The sequence below is a fragment of the Candoia aspera genome, chromosome 1 (genome assembly GCF_035149785.1).
Source record: "Candoia aspera isolate rCanAsp1 chromosome 1, rCanAsp1.hap2, whole genome shotgun sequence".
In the NCBI taxonomy this organism is placed as follows: domain Eukaryota; kingdom Metazoa; phylum Chordata; class Lepidosauria; order Squamata; family Boidae; genus Candoia; species Candoia aspera.
In genome coordinates, this window is record NC_086153.1 from 52753820 (window position 1) to 52770832 (window position 17013).

Sequence of the window (17013 nt, forward strand, 5' to 3'; positions counted from 1 at the left end):
AATTTGAGAATGGCTTTAAGTATCAAGACATTACTACAGCAGTACTGGCACACCTGGGAAACACTAAGAATAGCCATAACTGAAGCCTTTTGAAAAGTACTGTCTTTGATCAAAGACACACATAATGTGAGTTATTACCCAAACCTGGCTGGTTTCCAGCACACCGTGGTTAAGCAAAGTTGATTCACTCAGGCCAACAGAGAACTGCAAAATTCCATACATCCTGGAATGTATGACTATTGGATTAGTATAGTATTAACATTAGTTTTTGCAGTGTTTGCATGATTAACAAGCATAATGCCAGAGAGATTTCCCGTTAGAGACTATTAAAATATACCTGAATAAAAATCATGCCCTCCAAATGTGGTTACACATCAGTGTTGAAATGCAAAGAAGAAAGCAAGTAGGTTTGCTGGTTGCATTTGCCATGAAGAATAGCAGAATTAAGAGTCCGTGTAGGAATAATTTGAGGAAATGTGCTATATTTAGGTACTAAATTCATATTCCACCATGAAAAAATTGTCCAATTACTATATCTTAGAGTAGACTCTATTACATCAACATAAAAGAACTGGTGGCTGTAGACTTTGCTTTTTTTATCCAGAAGGGATCAGAAATTGACAGCAACACCATGTCACAGTTTTTGCTTGATTCCATAAACTAGCATAATTGGGAGTGGGAGTTGTAGTCCAGTATACTTCCAGAGCATGGGATTGGGGGAAGCTGTTGTAAGAAGCCTCAGGCTTGAAATACCAGCTCTGCTAACATTCTTCTCAACAAATAATTCAAGCCAGATATGTTTTCTTACAGTATTTACAGTACCTACCTTCACATGTCTTCAACCTCTAACTTCCTTTTCAGAATATGTTGAGGTAATCAATGTTTCTGTGTGCATTCTGTGTGTTGACAAATAATAGTTTTATTATAGCCATTTCCTAAAGGGACTACAGGCCAGATGCAACATACAGTATATGCATTGTGTGGACACTGGAATAGAATTTAACATCCTATGTTTAATTTATTTTAATTTACTTTATATTCTTATGTTTCATTGTTTTTTAATTTGTTCATTGTGTTGGACTCAGCTGTAGGTTGTTTACTGATTATGTATGCTGCCCTGAGTCATAAACTGAAGTAATAAAAACATTAGTTTGTTAAAAAAAAAAAAAATTCCCTTCAAGTGAAGCAGGACTCCTGATCACTTCATGGATATGCCCATGTTCTTTCCAGGTCAGTGTTATCAAGGGGTCTGCCCCTGCTGCCTTCTGAGATTTTTTTTTTAAACTTGCCAGTCTATCTACAGCCCTGGTATCTCCTAGTAGTCTCCTATACAAGCACTAGTCCTGTTTAGCTTTTTGAATCAGCCATTATTCACAATCCATTTCCAGATACTATGCAGTAATGGTTACAACTGGATTCGCAAACATCTTAGCACTGTAGAAGAACCTGTCTGTTTTAGTTCTAGATAAAGAGACATTTGTTTAGCTATAAATAAGGAGACAACTTCTCTATCTCTAAGTTAAGGAACCTTGGTTTGTAATAAGATAACACATTCCATTCCATAGATAATGATTGGCTAATTTTCTAAACTTCAGAACCCTATAAAAAGGGAAACAAAGAGAAGTGCTGCGTGGCCGCCCACCCAAAGCAACCTGATAACTTTGGGTGAATACACATATTGTGGCTCTCCACTGATCGTCTGGTGTGTTCTACTGGACTCCTGGCTTGGCACAGACCATGGGAAAAGAAGATGTTTTCTGACACTTAGATCAGCTATTAGGATGCAACTACAGTATGTAATGGCTGCATTTGCTTTATAACATCATTGTGTGTGCATTATCATATTCACATCACTGCACTTTGCTGATGTTAAAACCTGGCTCCTTTGCCTGATGTTGTCAGACTCCTCCGATCAAAAGGTTCACAGAACCCCTTATCGGAGCATCTTCCATCACTTCCTTATCAATGGCGGTAGACTCTCTGTTGCCGGATGGGAGGGGCTGTTGAGTTGGAGTGTGAATTGCATTATTATGGCTACAGATTTATGGTGGTTCACATCAAGGCTGGCCAGTAGAGATACACCAGCAACACCACCTGGATGGGAAAGGGGGGTGGCATACTTTTGTGGGAAAGAAAGGCAATCAAGGGAATGTAGTTTTAAATGTATGTTTTAGCTGGAATTCTCCATTCGCAGCTTTACCTCTGTCCTAGTCATTTCGCTTCATTAAACAGTTAAAGGATCCTGATCTCCTGACTGTCACTGTGTGAATGCTTGAATGATCTAGTGCTGACATTAAGCTGCAAATCCATTGTATTCGAGAACTCTTCCTGGGAAAGTAACTCACTTGAGAGTTAATGAAATAATGCCAAAACATGGAAGATCCAAGGTGAAGGAGCCATCACCCTCAACCTCCACTGAGAGGACGGTACTGTACACCAAAGAAGAAGAAGAAAAGGTAGAGTCGGAAGGGAGCTCCAGGAGTGGGGAAAGTGAATGCGAAATGGAAACCCGGCTCAACACTACAGAGCTGCAGAACGCACTCCTTACCCTCAACTTTGTGAGAGAACCCAAGACTCCAGACACGATACTGGAAGAACCACAGATGGGCCCTTCGCAGTTGGGCGCCAAGGTGGTGGAAGGGAGAGCACCCCCACCCCTGGAGGCACAAGTGAGGGTGTTGAGCCCGGGGTCTCGTGGGACTGTGACAGACCCTGATGGGACCCCACAAGCGATTCGTGGGTTGGAGGCGAGGATGTCCACCATGGAGGTGATGATGCAGCATGTGTCGAAAAGCCTTGACACTATGGCATATCCCCTGGCGGAAATTTTGACCCAGCTCTCCAGGGTGGCATCGCTGGACCCGCGAGGGAGATGCCACATCATAACCCCTACCAGGGGGTTCGACTCCCCAATTAGGCGACGAAGGAGTGAGGGCCACGCAAAAAGCCAAGAGGAGCTGGGGGGACCTCCAGCAGGTGAAGCAGTGCCTCTGGGAACTCCGAAGGAGATACAAGTCAAATTCAATGGAGATCCCCAACAGCTGGCGTTTTTCTTGACCAACATGTCCATTTATATGCGAGAATTTGGGTCCTGCTTCCCCATGGAATACAAGAAGGTGAGCCAGGTCAGTGCGAGGCTTCACGGAGCCACAGCAGATTGGTATGTGCAGCTGCACGATGCCATGGCACCTGACCTACACAGTTTGAGGGAGTTCATGAAGGCCCTGAGGGAGAGGTTCAAGGACCCACTAGATGAGGGCAAAATCAGCTATCCAGCAGCTCAGGCAAGGGGGGAAAAGTGTGATAGAGTATGCCATGGAGCTCAAAGCCCTGGCAGGGAAAGTCATGGACTGGTCAGAGACCACCAAAATTGATTACTTCAAGGGTAGCTTGCAACCGGAGGTCCTAAGATGGGCGCTATGCAGAGGGGATCCCCCCACTCTAAAAGAATGGATCTGCCTGGCTGGGGAGGTCGAGAATACCCAGTACCAATTTCGTAGGCAACTGAGACTGCAAGTGGCAGGGAGGAATACCGGGGCTCCAGGGCAATTCCCCTTTGCACAACGAAAGCTGTTCCGGGAGAAAGAGGACTCCAAAGACTATACCTGGAAAAAAGGCAGCTGCTTCAAATGCGGTAAAGACACACATGGAGCAGTGGAGTGTCCCCGTGGACCACTAGAGGCAGCCAAGGGAGGAGCAAAACCGGCCAAGACCCCACGAACTAAGTGCAAAGGAGCCGCCATGACCACACTGGCCCGCAGAGACCTAGATGTGGGGCCACTGCTGGAGTCAAGTGAGGACTAGGAACCAGAAGAACAGAAGCCGGCGGGAAACAAATTTCACCTGTTTTGAATCGCATCTGCGAGCAGGTGGAAAATCCCGGGCGCAACACACCTGCTTCTGAGGAGGAGGAAAGGGAAGACCCTCTGGTGAGTGATGACTGCCCCACATTGCTAGTCAGGGTTGAATTAAAAAACTTAAGAACACGTCACAAGCCAACCTGATGGTGATGCTAGACTTGGGGTGCACCAAATGCTTAATACACCCCACACTGATCAACACACTAAGCCTCAAAACTAAGAGACTTAAACAGCCCATTGTTTTTACCAAGATGGATGGTTCCATTGCCCACAGGGGTCCCGTAGAGTTTCGAACTGAAACTGTAGCCATGAGGTTGGGGGGGCACAAAGAGACCCTGCAATTTATTGTAGCCCTCATAGCGAACTATTCAATCATATTGGGAGTACCATGGCTAAAAAGTAGAAGACCACAAATAGACTGGGGCACTGGCACCTTAACATTTAAGGATGGTGTTAGCAACCCACAATCCCTACCGCCTGAAAAGAGGGATGCCCAACTGGTGGGAATACTATTGAATCAGATACCTGTGGGGAAGCCAGAGGCAATGGTAGCCATACCAGCCGAATACTCAGACTTTACTGATGTGTTTGATGAGAAAGAAACTGACCAATTGCCACCTCACAGAAAAACCGACTGTGCCATAGAAATTGACTCAGGAGCTAAGCTGCCTAAGCTGAAAATGTCAGAAACTGATAAAAAGGTCCCCAGGGAATTCATAGATAAAAACCTAGCTAGGGGCTTTATCGAACCGGCTAACTCCCGGTACTTTTCCGGGCAAAGAAGGATGGCTCCTTGAGACTGTGTACTGATTACCGCAGAATAAATGCCATCTCAGTAACCAACCAGTACCCTCTCCCTCTCATGAAGGACATGCTGTCACACCTATCGAAAGGCAAGGTGTTCACCAAGCTTGCTCTCAGAGAAGCCTACTTCAGAATCTGCATCAGGGAGGGGGATGAGTGGAAAATGGCTTTTAATTGCCCGCTGGGATCATATCAGTACAAGGTTCTCCCTTTTGGGTTGGCTGGGGCCCCTGGAGTATTCATGCAATATATCAACGAGGTCCTCCATGAGCATTTGTATAAAGGGGTTCTGGTGTATTTAGACAATATTGTGATCCACTCTGAAAACTTAGAGGAACACATCCCACTAGTCAGGCAAGTGCTGCAAAAGCTGAGGGATTCCCCAGCTGTATGCTAAACTTTCCAAGTGTGAGTTTCACAAGAGTCAGCAAGACTACTTGGGCTATCATATCTCTTTGACTGGCATTGAAATGGACCCGGATAAAGTACCGGACATAAGGCTTGGGAACCACCCAGCACCAGAAGGCAGATTCAAAGTTTTTTCGGTTTCGCCAATTTTTATAGACAATTTATTCTCCAATTTGCTCAAATTGTGCTGCCTCTGACATTTACTTAAAACTAGAGGGAGGGGGGAAACACAGAAAGTGAATTCCCCAGGGGCGAAGCTCGCTTGGTCGGACAACTGCCAAGCTGCGTTTGAGTGTTTGAAAGCTCTATTCACAGAGGAACCCATTCTGGCTCACCCAGACCCAAAGCACCCCTTTATTGTACAGGCAGATGCCTCTGACTCTGCAGTAGGAGCCGTTTTGATTCAAAAGGATGAAAACAATTTCCCCTGCCCATGTGCATACCTCTCCTGCAAATTCACTGACTCTGAGCGCAATTGGCACATATGGGAAAAAGAGGCTTTCGCTGTCAAAACTGCCTTAACACATTGGAGGCATTTGCTGGAGGGCTCCAAACATCCCTTTGAGGTCTGGACTGATCATAAAAACCTCTAAGCTTTACAAACCCCCAGAAAGTTGAACAGCAAACAAATCCGTTGGGCTCAATTTTTCAGCTGTTTTAATTTCACCCTTAATTTCCTCCCTGGAAAGAGGAATTTTCTGGCTGATGCACTTTCTCACCTTCCACAATATAACACCACTAACTCTGAAATTGTGGTTACTGTTTTTTCCCAAAAGCAGCTTGGAATGGCTTGTGTAAGGCGCAAACAAGCAGTAGCTGGGAAAGTGAAAGTGCAGGCAGACCTGAAAGAGGAATGGCTTCAGGCGCTCCCTAATGATCCTTGGCTACAATGTAACAAAGCCCAATGGACTGAAATTGACAACATTTGGTATTGCAACAACAAAATCTACCTGCCTGAATCTTTGCACAAAACCATTCTACACCATTCCTATGACATTAAATCTGCAGGGCATTTTGCCTTTATCAAAACTCTACACTTGGTCAGGCGCCAATTTTGGTGGCCCTCCCTTCGCTCTGACGTGCAGTCCTACGTCACCTCATGCCACATCTGTGCCCAAGAGAAAAGGAAGGGGGGGAAGCCACAAGGAGTTTTACAACACGTTGCCTCCCCCAAAGCCCCCTGGAAGGAAATCGCCATGGATTTAATTGTGGACTTGCCAGGGAGTAAAAATAAGACAGTAATTTGGACTGTCATTGACTTATTTTCAAAACAGGCACATTCCATTCCTTGTGCAAGGATTCCCACTGCCCAGCAACTCGCCAAATTGTTTTTGATGCACATCTATAGGATCCAGGGATGTCCCGACCATGTGATCTCGGATCGCGGTGTCCAGTTTACTGCTAAATTTTGGTGCGCATTTAAAAAATTAATTGGAGTGCAACAATCTCTTAGCTCATCTAGCCATCCTCAGATGAACAGGGAGACTGAATGGGCTCAATCTACTCTAGAGCAATTCCTGCACTGCTACATTAGTTTTCAGCAGGATGATTGGGTTGATCTCCTCCCCTTTGCTGAGGTGGCTTACAACAATGTGGTGCATCAAAGCACTGGATTTTCACCTTTCTGCATTGTCTATGGCCAAGACTTTGTTCTAATTCCTGAACTTCAGCTCCAATCTCTCCCTGACTCTTCAGTTGCCAGTTGGGCTACCCAAGTAGCCACGGACTGGCCTATCATTCGTCAGGTTCTGGATCATGCCCATGACACTCATAAAAAATTTGCTGACTGCCACAGGTGCCCGGAGTGGAAAATGGAAGTGAGCAATTTAGTCTACCTTCCTACAAAATTCCTCTGGTCTCAGCAACCTTCAAAAAAGTTAGCCCCTAAATTTCTTGGACCTTTCCCCATCACTAGAATAATTAATCCAGTGACTGTACAATTGCAACTGCCTTCAACTCTTCAGCGACTTCACCCTGTCTTTCATTGCAGCTTGCTTAAACCAGCTCCAGACCGTTCTAAGTGGCACCAGACTGTACCAACCCCTCCACCCATCATGATTGATGGCCATCAACATTTTGAAGTCAAAGAAATCCTGGACTCTCATTTTCATCACAAAACATTGCAGTATTTAATACAATGGAAACACTTTCTAGATCCTGAATGGGTTGATGCATGTCATGTAAATACATCTCTCCTAACAAATTTCATTTACAATACCTTTCCAAACCCTCCCCTTACTAACAAATTTTCCCCACCCTATATCTTCTCTTTCTTCTTAGACTTGTTTTATATTGTTTTTTTGGGGGGGGGCGATATGTCAGACTCCTCCGATCAAAAGGTTCACAGAACCCCTTATCAGATCATCTTCCATCACTTCCTTATCAATGGGGGTAGTCTCTCTGTCTCCGGATGGGAGGAGCTGTTGAGTTGGAGTGTGAATTGCAATATTATGGCTACAGATTTATGATGGTTCACATCAAGGCCAGTCAGTAGAGATACACCAGCAACACCACCTGGATGGGAAAAGGGGGTGACATACTTTTGTGGGAAAGAAAGGCAATCAAGGGAATGTAGTTTTAAATGTATGTTTTAGCTGAAATTCTCCATTTGCAGCTTTACCTCTGTCCTAGTCATTTCGCTTCATTAAAGAGTTAAAGGATCCTGGTCTCCTGACTGTCACTGTGTGAATGCTCAAATGATCTAGTGCTGACAGATGTATACTGCTAAGCCATAATGTCACATTTTTGAAATTTAACATAGTATGCAAAACTACCCTAAGAAAAAAATAATGGTTTACAAATGAAAGCAGAAGGGTCTGTCCATTATGTGAAGAAAAAACCAAATTAATTTTGACTTAGTGTGATATAAGAACTGAAATATTCTACCTGTCAGATTTGTCTTTCATTATGCAGAGAGCTGTAGAATAATATTCATTATCAACTGAAATTTTGACACTGAGTCTGATTTGAATGTGTTCCTTACTTTTTTACTGTGAGCTGTCTTGAGAACCTGGCAGGATAAAAAGCTGGGTAACTACACTGTAAATTGCATGTGGCTTATTTAAAGTGAGACCTGCTTTTCAAATGGAAGCATACAAAGGCACCTCATCTTTTTAAAATTTACTGATGCCCAATGTTGGGAAGTATTTCTACCATAATTACAGATTTAAAGTATGCAATGTAAACTTGTAATGTAAACTTGTCACCCACCAGCACTGCCTCTGGTCTTGTTGCTACTTCACCAACTACACTACAGTTTCTCCCTTTCATTGCAACCCATCTGAATTCCAGACATATATATTCAGAAAGGGAAGAAGGGAATGAATACCTTTTTATCTGAAAATTAAAGGGAAGGATAATGATAGATGCAAGGGCAGAAAATAATTTGAATAAGTGTATATTTGACAGAACTGTCATTTCAGAAAAAGGATTTACTGTATCTGGACAAGCCAGTATTGGTGAGTAGGGTATTTGAGTTTGCCCTCAGTTTCCTCAAAGATTCCTTACTTCTTATTTACAGACTGGGTTCATAATATAAGCCACAGTTTGGTACCACTAGCTTATTGAACAAGCCACAACTGATTGGACTCACATCACACTATGCCAAAAACCATGGTTTAAAAGAAGACTAGTTTCACCCACCACATTACATTAAAACCAAAGAAACCCCACTATGGCTTAGTGTAATGCGTGAACCCAACCCAAGTGTAAGCAGTTCTATTCTCATAAAGTACCTTCTGCCAAGTCAATAGGAGAATGAGAGAATGTATGTATATACAGGACTGTATGGCAAAAAGAGAGGGAGCACAATAACTTTATCAGAGTTCAGTACATTACAGTGCTGACGAACAGGTTGATTAAAGAGTGCTAATATAGCCTTCATCCTCCAGATATCTGAATTTGAAAGAAGGGGAAAGTATCAACCATATGTCATGTACAATACCAAATGACTTGGATCTGAGTTAATTTTACTCAGCTCACACACACACAACATTTAAAGGAGAAAGATAGATAACAAAAATTTTCAGATCACTTTTTGAGGAGGGGGTAGCTGAATAGGCTTTCCCTCTCAAGAAGTATTAATAGTGAGGCAAGTAATAGAACAATCTCCTAAGGTAACTAATACAGTTTAAGAGCATTAAAGTAAAAACCAGGTATACTTATACATTGATGCTTACTTAAAGGTGTCTCCTCTACCACAATCAATGTATGTATGGGTTTTATGGAATTGTTATGTGGTGTTTCAGTTATTTGGTTTGCTTTGTACTATAGTTTTTTGAACTTTGCTCACCACACAATGCTAGCGATCATAGTGTTGGACTTTTTACATGCCATGGCTCAGCTGTTGGCCTGCTGCTTCACTAACCTCCCATTAGAGATTATTATTATTATTAATAAATAAAATTTGCACCCTGTGTAATGCTAGCTGTGGATGTAATACTTTTTCTGCAGGGGTTCCCTGAGACCTGATAATTATTTCAAGGGTTCCTCCAGGGTAAAAAAGTTGAGAATGGCTTGATTGGGGGGTTACTCTGTTGCTGTATGTATTGTTACCCACCCAGAGTTAAGTACTTTAGATGGGTGACTATGTACATTTTCTAAATAAATCAATCCCTAGCACAGTATCTTTGATCTTGATTGGATGCAGGATAGCCTGAGTAGATGATGGTTTTCTACTATAGCTATTAAGCAGGAGTGAAGAAGCTCCCTTCTCATTTTTTGTGCCAATTGTCAAATCATCCATTGTCCTTTCAGAGTCTGTGTGAACACCTTACTCTTTAAACATTTACAAGAAGAACCTGCTTATAGCACCACCTTCCTAAATAAAAAGGAAAATAGGCCCAAAAGTTTTAAATGTAAAGGGTTTTACATTTGTGGATGTAATGAAGCAGAAGAGATAGCTTATTAAGAGAAGGAATATCCCCAAACAATGCATGTTTACAATGCCACCTTTAATGGGTTAGGGCTTACAGACCATGTAAACTACCTTTAATTAATAGGTAAAAATTAATACTTTTTGATACTGATTTTATCTTCCTGGCAATTTAGTAGCATGTTTTAGTTTCACGGGTAGAAGCTACCCATCCACTTGTCTATATGATAGTGTAATTAGCCACACAGTGATTATGTATCTAAAGAATCCAGTCATTCACGAGTGTCTATCACACATAGCTTTCCTAGGAACTATGAATTATCCAGGCATCCTACTTGCAAAATCTTGTAATTCAACTTACAAACCAGTTCAACCAGAAAAGTTGAAGACAGCTAAGTGACAACTAATGTTTCATAAGCAAAGATTATTCACAGCATAGGAAGGTATCGGTGGAGAGATTTGTATTGTTTTTCAGATTGGACTGCACTGCTTCATACCTGCCTTGTATTTCTCACGCTCACTCACCAGCATACACGAGGGATCTGTGTGAATCTCTGTATGTGGTCTGACTCTTGGTAACCATAAAAGGAGTTCATTCCAAACACAGAGAATTAGGCTCTTGCAGTGTCCCTGACATTAGTGAGTTTTTTGCATCAGGGATCACGTCTTTCAGAACCCCGGTTGCACTATATTTTGCGGGTCGTCCTGCACATTCTGCTGACTTCTCCTCCCGGCGGCATCACTGTGCCAGCCAGCAAGACAACAGAAGTCAAGAGAAGAGAAATTGTGCTGGCATATGCCTGCACGTTTAAATACGCCCTTCAATAACCACCAATAGCCGAACGTGTCTGGAACGGGCTCACAGAGACCACGGAAGTCTAGCAGCTTAAATCTGAGGCTGCGGAGTACGAGAGACTCCGGGAAATTCGACCAGAAGCTGGAGGAGAGGCGAGACCCCTGTCCCTTTAACTGTCTCGTCGAAGAAGGAGGTGGAACGTTGCCACAGGAAGTGCCCCCTCCCGGAGCCGAGGAAGGGAATAGGCCCCAAGATGGCGGCAGTTGTGGCGGCTGAGCGGCTCCTGTCGGAAGGTGAAGGAGGCGCCATGGATTCGGCTCGGCTCTCCCCACCTCCTCTGCCTCAGCCCCGGGGGGAAGCGCCGTCCCTGGAGCAGCTCCCGCAGAGCAACACGCTGGTGGGGCTGCCCATTGTGGCCATCGAGAGCATCCTGAGCTTCCTCTCCTACGACGAGACCAGCCAGCTCCGCTTGGTGAGGGCCGAGCTGGGGTGGGAGCGAAGGGGGCTAGCGAAGAGGAGAGACTCGGATTTGGCTGGGTGGGATTTGGGGACCCATCGAGACGGGGGCAAGCATCTTCTGTCTCCCACCTTCCCGACCCCTTCTGTGGATTGCAGGTATTTCCTCTTGGGCAAAACCGAATCGTAGTGTAAGTCTTCCTTTCCCCTAAACTCCAAGATTAGCTTCTTGGCTGTTTTCTTGATTGGAAATGGCCTGGGGTTCAGTGCAAGAGGGGAAAAGGCCAGTATGGCCAAAGTTGGAGTCGGAGTGGTTGATCTCTGGGGCCTCCTTCCTTGAAGCATTGCTTGGAATGAAAGGGTCTACTCTTTAGAAGAAGGGATCCCCGGTTTGAGGATCACATGATGTAACCCCTTTGTGAGGGAAAGAAACCCCTCAGCTTCTCCATCTTATTTGGGTTCCTGTGGTGCTGGCATCCACCCTCCTCTCCACCCACTTCTTACATTTTACTTGCTTTAAAATGCTTTTTTTTAGATCTTCATAGCAGTTTCCAGAATTGCTTCTCTCTGTCCAGATCAGATTTATTCCTGCGGAGTTCATTTTTTTAATGCTGCCTAGGGGCAGTTTTGGGGCCTATATGTATAATTGGGGGGAAGGTACTGCTTTTTAAGTGATAAGCATACTCTTTAACATTACACCTGTTAGTAACATATGGTAAAGAGCCATATTCTGAATAATTCAAATTAGTCCAGATAGAGAAAATTTATGGGATTAATGGAAAGGGGGAGAAATGTGTAGAAAAGTAGAGATGTCTTTATTGTGTCTTTTAAAGTATTTTGGTGCAGGAACAAGAATTAAGGTTAAATACAAACCACTTGAATATAATTAAGTAGGAACATAATATTCTAATAGTCTCTCTCTCTCTCTCTCTATATATATATATATATATATATATATATATAAAAATAAATTTTAAATTATTGTGTTTGGCTTATTGTACATTGCTTTATCTAGCCTTGTTGAGTATTAGCAGAATGTATTATTTTTTTAATAGTAAAAAAATAACACTGGTGAAAATGATTTAGTTTGCTTTTGCTGTAAGTATTTCCTGACAATTTTTGGAATCAGATAACTTATCTAACTTAGGATAGTCCTAACAGCTTTCTAGACATTTGGGGCTGCAACCTCCATCATCCTATAGAATCCTGGCTGGGGCTGATGGAGGTTATTGTCTAAAACCTATAGGCCTCTATATAGGGAAGGCTCTAGAGACAGTTGCCATATCTTTGTATGTACCAATACATGCGGACTCTCCAGAACATTTTTTCTTGATATTACTGTGGAAAATATGGTTTTGTTCTAACAACAAAAAGACCAACAGTTAAATCCTAGGTACAGTATGTTTTAAAAAGTCAAATATGCAGATAGATCAGTGCTGACTTATTTGGGAGTAGTCAATATTGCCTTACCTGGAATTGCATGGCAAAATACTTCTATGTGGAGAATCACATAGTTGAGTTTTAAAAATAAATTATTCTTGCTTCTGCTAAGGTTATTCAGCATTTTGTGACAGTTTTTGTATTAATCACAGAATTTTGTGTTTTGTTAGAACAGTGTGGCTTGTGCTCAGAAGAATGAGTTAACTAGTTTTAGAGCTGAGAAAATTTATCCAATTATAAACTCCATTTCCACCTTGCAGTTTTCATTGTCTCTTACCTCTGCATCAAGCAGACTGCAGCTCTTTAAAAATAGATACATGTTTAGATATCTTAGGAACCTCACAAAATGTCTCCTGGTTAGAACAATGGGTTATAAAAGAATATGTGCAGCATTGCTTTTGTGTCGCATCCCTCTGATCAGAACTGAAGTCCAGACTTATTGCAGTCCACTCTTACTCATTTTTCACTCAGAAACAAGTTTAACTGCATTCATTGGGGTTTTCTTTCAGGTAATAATGTTTAGGACTGCCGACTTGATGTTATTAGAATTGATGTTTGAATGCTCTGAATCCTTGCTTTGAAAAAACTGACAAAGCATTAATGTGTTCCATTGATCATTAGGATGTTTAAAGTTAGTCTGTGTACACTGAGAAAGCAGTATAAGAAAGTTCCATTGGGCCTCTAGTTGATTGTAAAATAAACAGTAAACCCTTTTGATCAGCTAATGTAAGTATTTATGTACTGCAGGCATCAAACAGATGTAGCTGAGCAACCAAACACACACAACCTATTTTCACTGAGCCTAGCAATTTGCATGAAAATTCTGAGTGAGTGTTTTTCCAGCATCAGTGTCTAGAAGAGAAAGTAATCATATTCAGTAATAATTTGGCATGATAAACCTTTAATGTAGTACAAGACATTGTTTAACATGTGAAATATACTTTCACAATAGGCCATAATTTGATTAATGATAATGGTGGCTGGAACTATAATTTGCACTAAGGCTTACTGTGATTTGTTTGATTTTGGCTAAGACAGTGTGTGAACTTAGCCTTTGTGGCTTGTAAATCATGATTTATGGTTTAGTATGTACAAACAGCCATTACAATAAAGCCAATACCGCATGATTAAAACCATAGTTTAGTATATTTATTTTACTGGTATAACTGAACCTGGCCAATATCTTGTCTAGAAGATATTGAGATAAATTATTTTGGAATCCCATCTTCTATCAAATTTTAAAACAGAAATATTGAATAAAGATGTTTAACATTTTATATCTCTCCTTAAGAATACAGATGCCCTTAAGATGCTCTCAAAAAGTTTTTTTTCCTTTCTAACATTTGCTCATGTGTATTTTTTTTATTTCAGTGTTGGTGTACTACTTAAATGAAAACTAAACATTAAAACTTTATATTATCATTGAAGCTGTCTATTGTAGCTATATGGTGTTCTTCAAACAGTTGGAGAGAGCCATGGACTAATAGTGATGGAACAAAAGAAAGAGAGAAATCTAGGTTACTATGCAATTAACTATCCAATTTTATAAACATTTCCCACCCTTATATGCCTCTGCAGTTTGTAAACCATGGTTTATAATTATGTACTCTGTAAAGCAGCAAATCATGGTTTGTTCAGCAAACCATGATTAAATAATGGCTTAGCATAATGAGGGGACTGTATTTTTAACATGCTTTGTTAATTGCAGTCTTTTGTTTTACTCTCAATAATTGTTTGCTGAGCTCCTCTGACACATGTAACAACCTTCCATTTCTAATTTTTTTTTAAAAAAAACTCCAGATATTACTAGATGTTTCCAGAAGTAAGCTGGCCTATAGCAGTTCTTGGTAAATGTTTCTTTGTTATGATGGCCTTGATTAGTTAGATCCAGACTAAGAACAGCATATGTACATTCTTGGGTATGAAAATACATGTGATTTTGATTTCTCTCTTTTTTTGGCAACAAAAGTTGTACAACCCTGACTGGCTGTAGGAGTAGAAGAGGATCACTTCCTCAGCTTTTCCAAGGAAAGGCAAAATATAAACATGTAAAATGAATAAATTATTGGAATGTTGTCTGACAGTGTAGAAGAATAGTTGTGGAAGATGATTTTGGTAGGTCTGTCTCAAGATGATGGCATGTGCCAGGCACTCTTTATCTACAACTTGGATTATTAACATGAAACTAATAAAGCCACTGGAGAGCCAGTTTGGTGTAGTGGTTAAGGCATCAGGGTAGAGACTGGGAGTTCTAGTCCTGTCTTAGACACAAAGCCAGTTGGGTGACCTTGGGTCAGTCACTCTCTCTCAGCCTTAGGAAGGGGGCAATGGCAAACCATATATGAAAAATCTTGCCAAGAAAACTGCAGGGATTTGTCCAGGCAGTCACCAGGAGTCAAAACTGACTCAAAGACACAGACAGACACACACACAAGATATTATACAGAAAAACAAAGGAAAGCAAATTTTCCTGGAAATTACAATATATCAGTTTAGGCATACAAAGAAGGAAGATGGGAGGTCAGGAGCAAGATTGTGAAAAACCAAAATGGAAAAATATTGTAATTGTATATAATGGGAAGAGCGATCCAAGTACCATAATAATATAAAGTTTGTTCTGTAGCATCAGATCCAAAATTTGTCTATTTATTTGGCCATAGCTCTGCAGATGTTCATCTATTAATCAGTAGGCAGCTGCCATTTAAATTCCATTTCTGGGTAACAGGGTCTGTTCTTAATAAATTCAGTCCTTAAAAGGTAATCTTTACATGTGCCACTGTAATATTGGGCAGTAGTAAGCTCTTTAAGCTCTGCTGAACTTTTATTATTTTATATAAGTATTTGTTGTATTTGTTTTGCTGCTATTTATTTCATTAGATTTCCTCTCACCTTGCCTGTTTATAAATTTTATTCTTCATCATCTTTGTGCCTCAAGGACATGGAAATATTGATATGCATACTTGTTGGGACTTTCATACCTTGCAGCCTATTTCATGTGCATGGCTACTTTATGCATTTGATAAAACAAGTTACAGTAGAATAGCTCAGCCACAATACATTGGTGATTATTAATTGATATCTTCTGGATATTTTTTTGCAGTCATCTATCTGGGATGTAAATGAATGATGACAGGACCATGCTTATTTTAGCTGTCCTTACATATTTTTTTTTCTATTTCCAAGATACCTTTTTGTGATAGAACAATGTCTAATTATTTCAAGTATGAGCACAGAATATGTAGAACCTTGTGACGGTTAATAATCCGTTCAGAAGTTAAACAAGGTTGGCCCTGGTTAGTAGCTTGAGGGGAAGCTTCCAGGGAAGGCCAGGTTGTAGGCTAGATAGGAAAAGCAAAATACATCCCAAAAGGAGGTAACAGTAAATCCCTTCCATATTGTTGATGAAAAACTTACATGGATGTGTCCATGAAGTCCCCAGGAACTGAGCTTGATTCAGAAGAGACCTATTTTCTTGTATTCCTTGTGGCTCTTCCTTTTTCATTTTAATATCTTTTATAATAATTCCCAGAATTGCTTTTGTTTCTTTTTTCCATTTACAGCATAATGAGCTAGCAACTTCTTTAGTGAATTTTCTACTTTGATCTCAAGCTCCCTTCTGTGTAGTTCTAATCAAGGCAATATTTAGAGACCCTTTAATTTCAGACCACATATTCCTCTGGAATAGTGACCATGTGGTTACCAACATTATAAAAAGTTATTAGTATGTATACTTTTATTTTAGCAGTTGAGTCTTGAATACTTTAAAAAACGAGTGTTTGATCTTTACTGTCTTGCCTTGCCAGATTCCTTGAAATGATACACCTTAGCTTCAGCCAGTTTTGTGATTTGTTCCAGTATATGCTTCTTTAGTCCAGTAGGTGCTGGCAATAAAGTAATTCTACCCAAAATGTCCTTTTAGAAAGTCCATTGTGAACAAATAAAGGCGGCTGTTTGATCATCTTACGGCTACAGAAATTTTTCAGAAGAGGTCCTCTGGAACATATTGGCTTATGTATCAAAGAAGTGAAGTGCCTGTGCAAGCGCATTGCAGAGATAGCAGAAAGCAGCTTCTGAGCACCCCTGAAAGCCTAGAAAATGTTGCAGCTGCTTTAAACAGTTCAAAAAGGATTTTTTGGTATATGCTCCTCACTTTCTGAAGTATCTTTCTGGAAGGATTTCTACAACCCTTGTCTCAATTTTTCCATTTTGTTATACTGTTTTGAATGCTGAAATACAAATAACAAAGTAGGTAAAATATTCCAGGAAGACAATTCTGTATCAAAGTTGCAGGTGATGTGGATAGAATATAGTGTGATATAGTCATAAAAGCTCATGAAATTATCAAAAAGCCAAGGAGAGTTTGATGTGTGGGAACA

The 17013-nt window shown here is 41.1% G+C and overlaps 1 protein-coding gene across 1 annotated transcript in view; it reads left to right on the plus strand.

Moving 5' to 3' along the window:
• Window positions 1-10888: 10888 nt before the first annotated feature.
• The window catches only part of FBXO28 (F-box protein 28), a 31938-nt gene continuing 25813 nt past the window's right edge, over window positions 10889-17013 (plus strand). Inside the window, exon 1 of the mRNA XM_063304100.1 lies at window positions 10889-11213. Coding sequence (XP_063160170.1) covers window positions 10995-11213 — 219 coding nt within the window. The 5' untranslated portion in view covers window positions 10889-10994. The remainder of the gene's footprint in view (window positions 11214-17013) is intronic.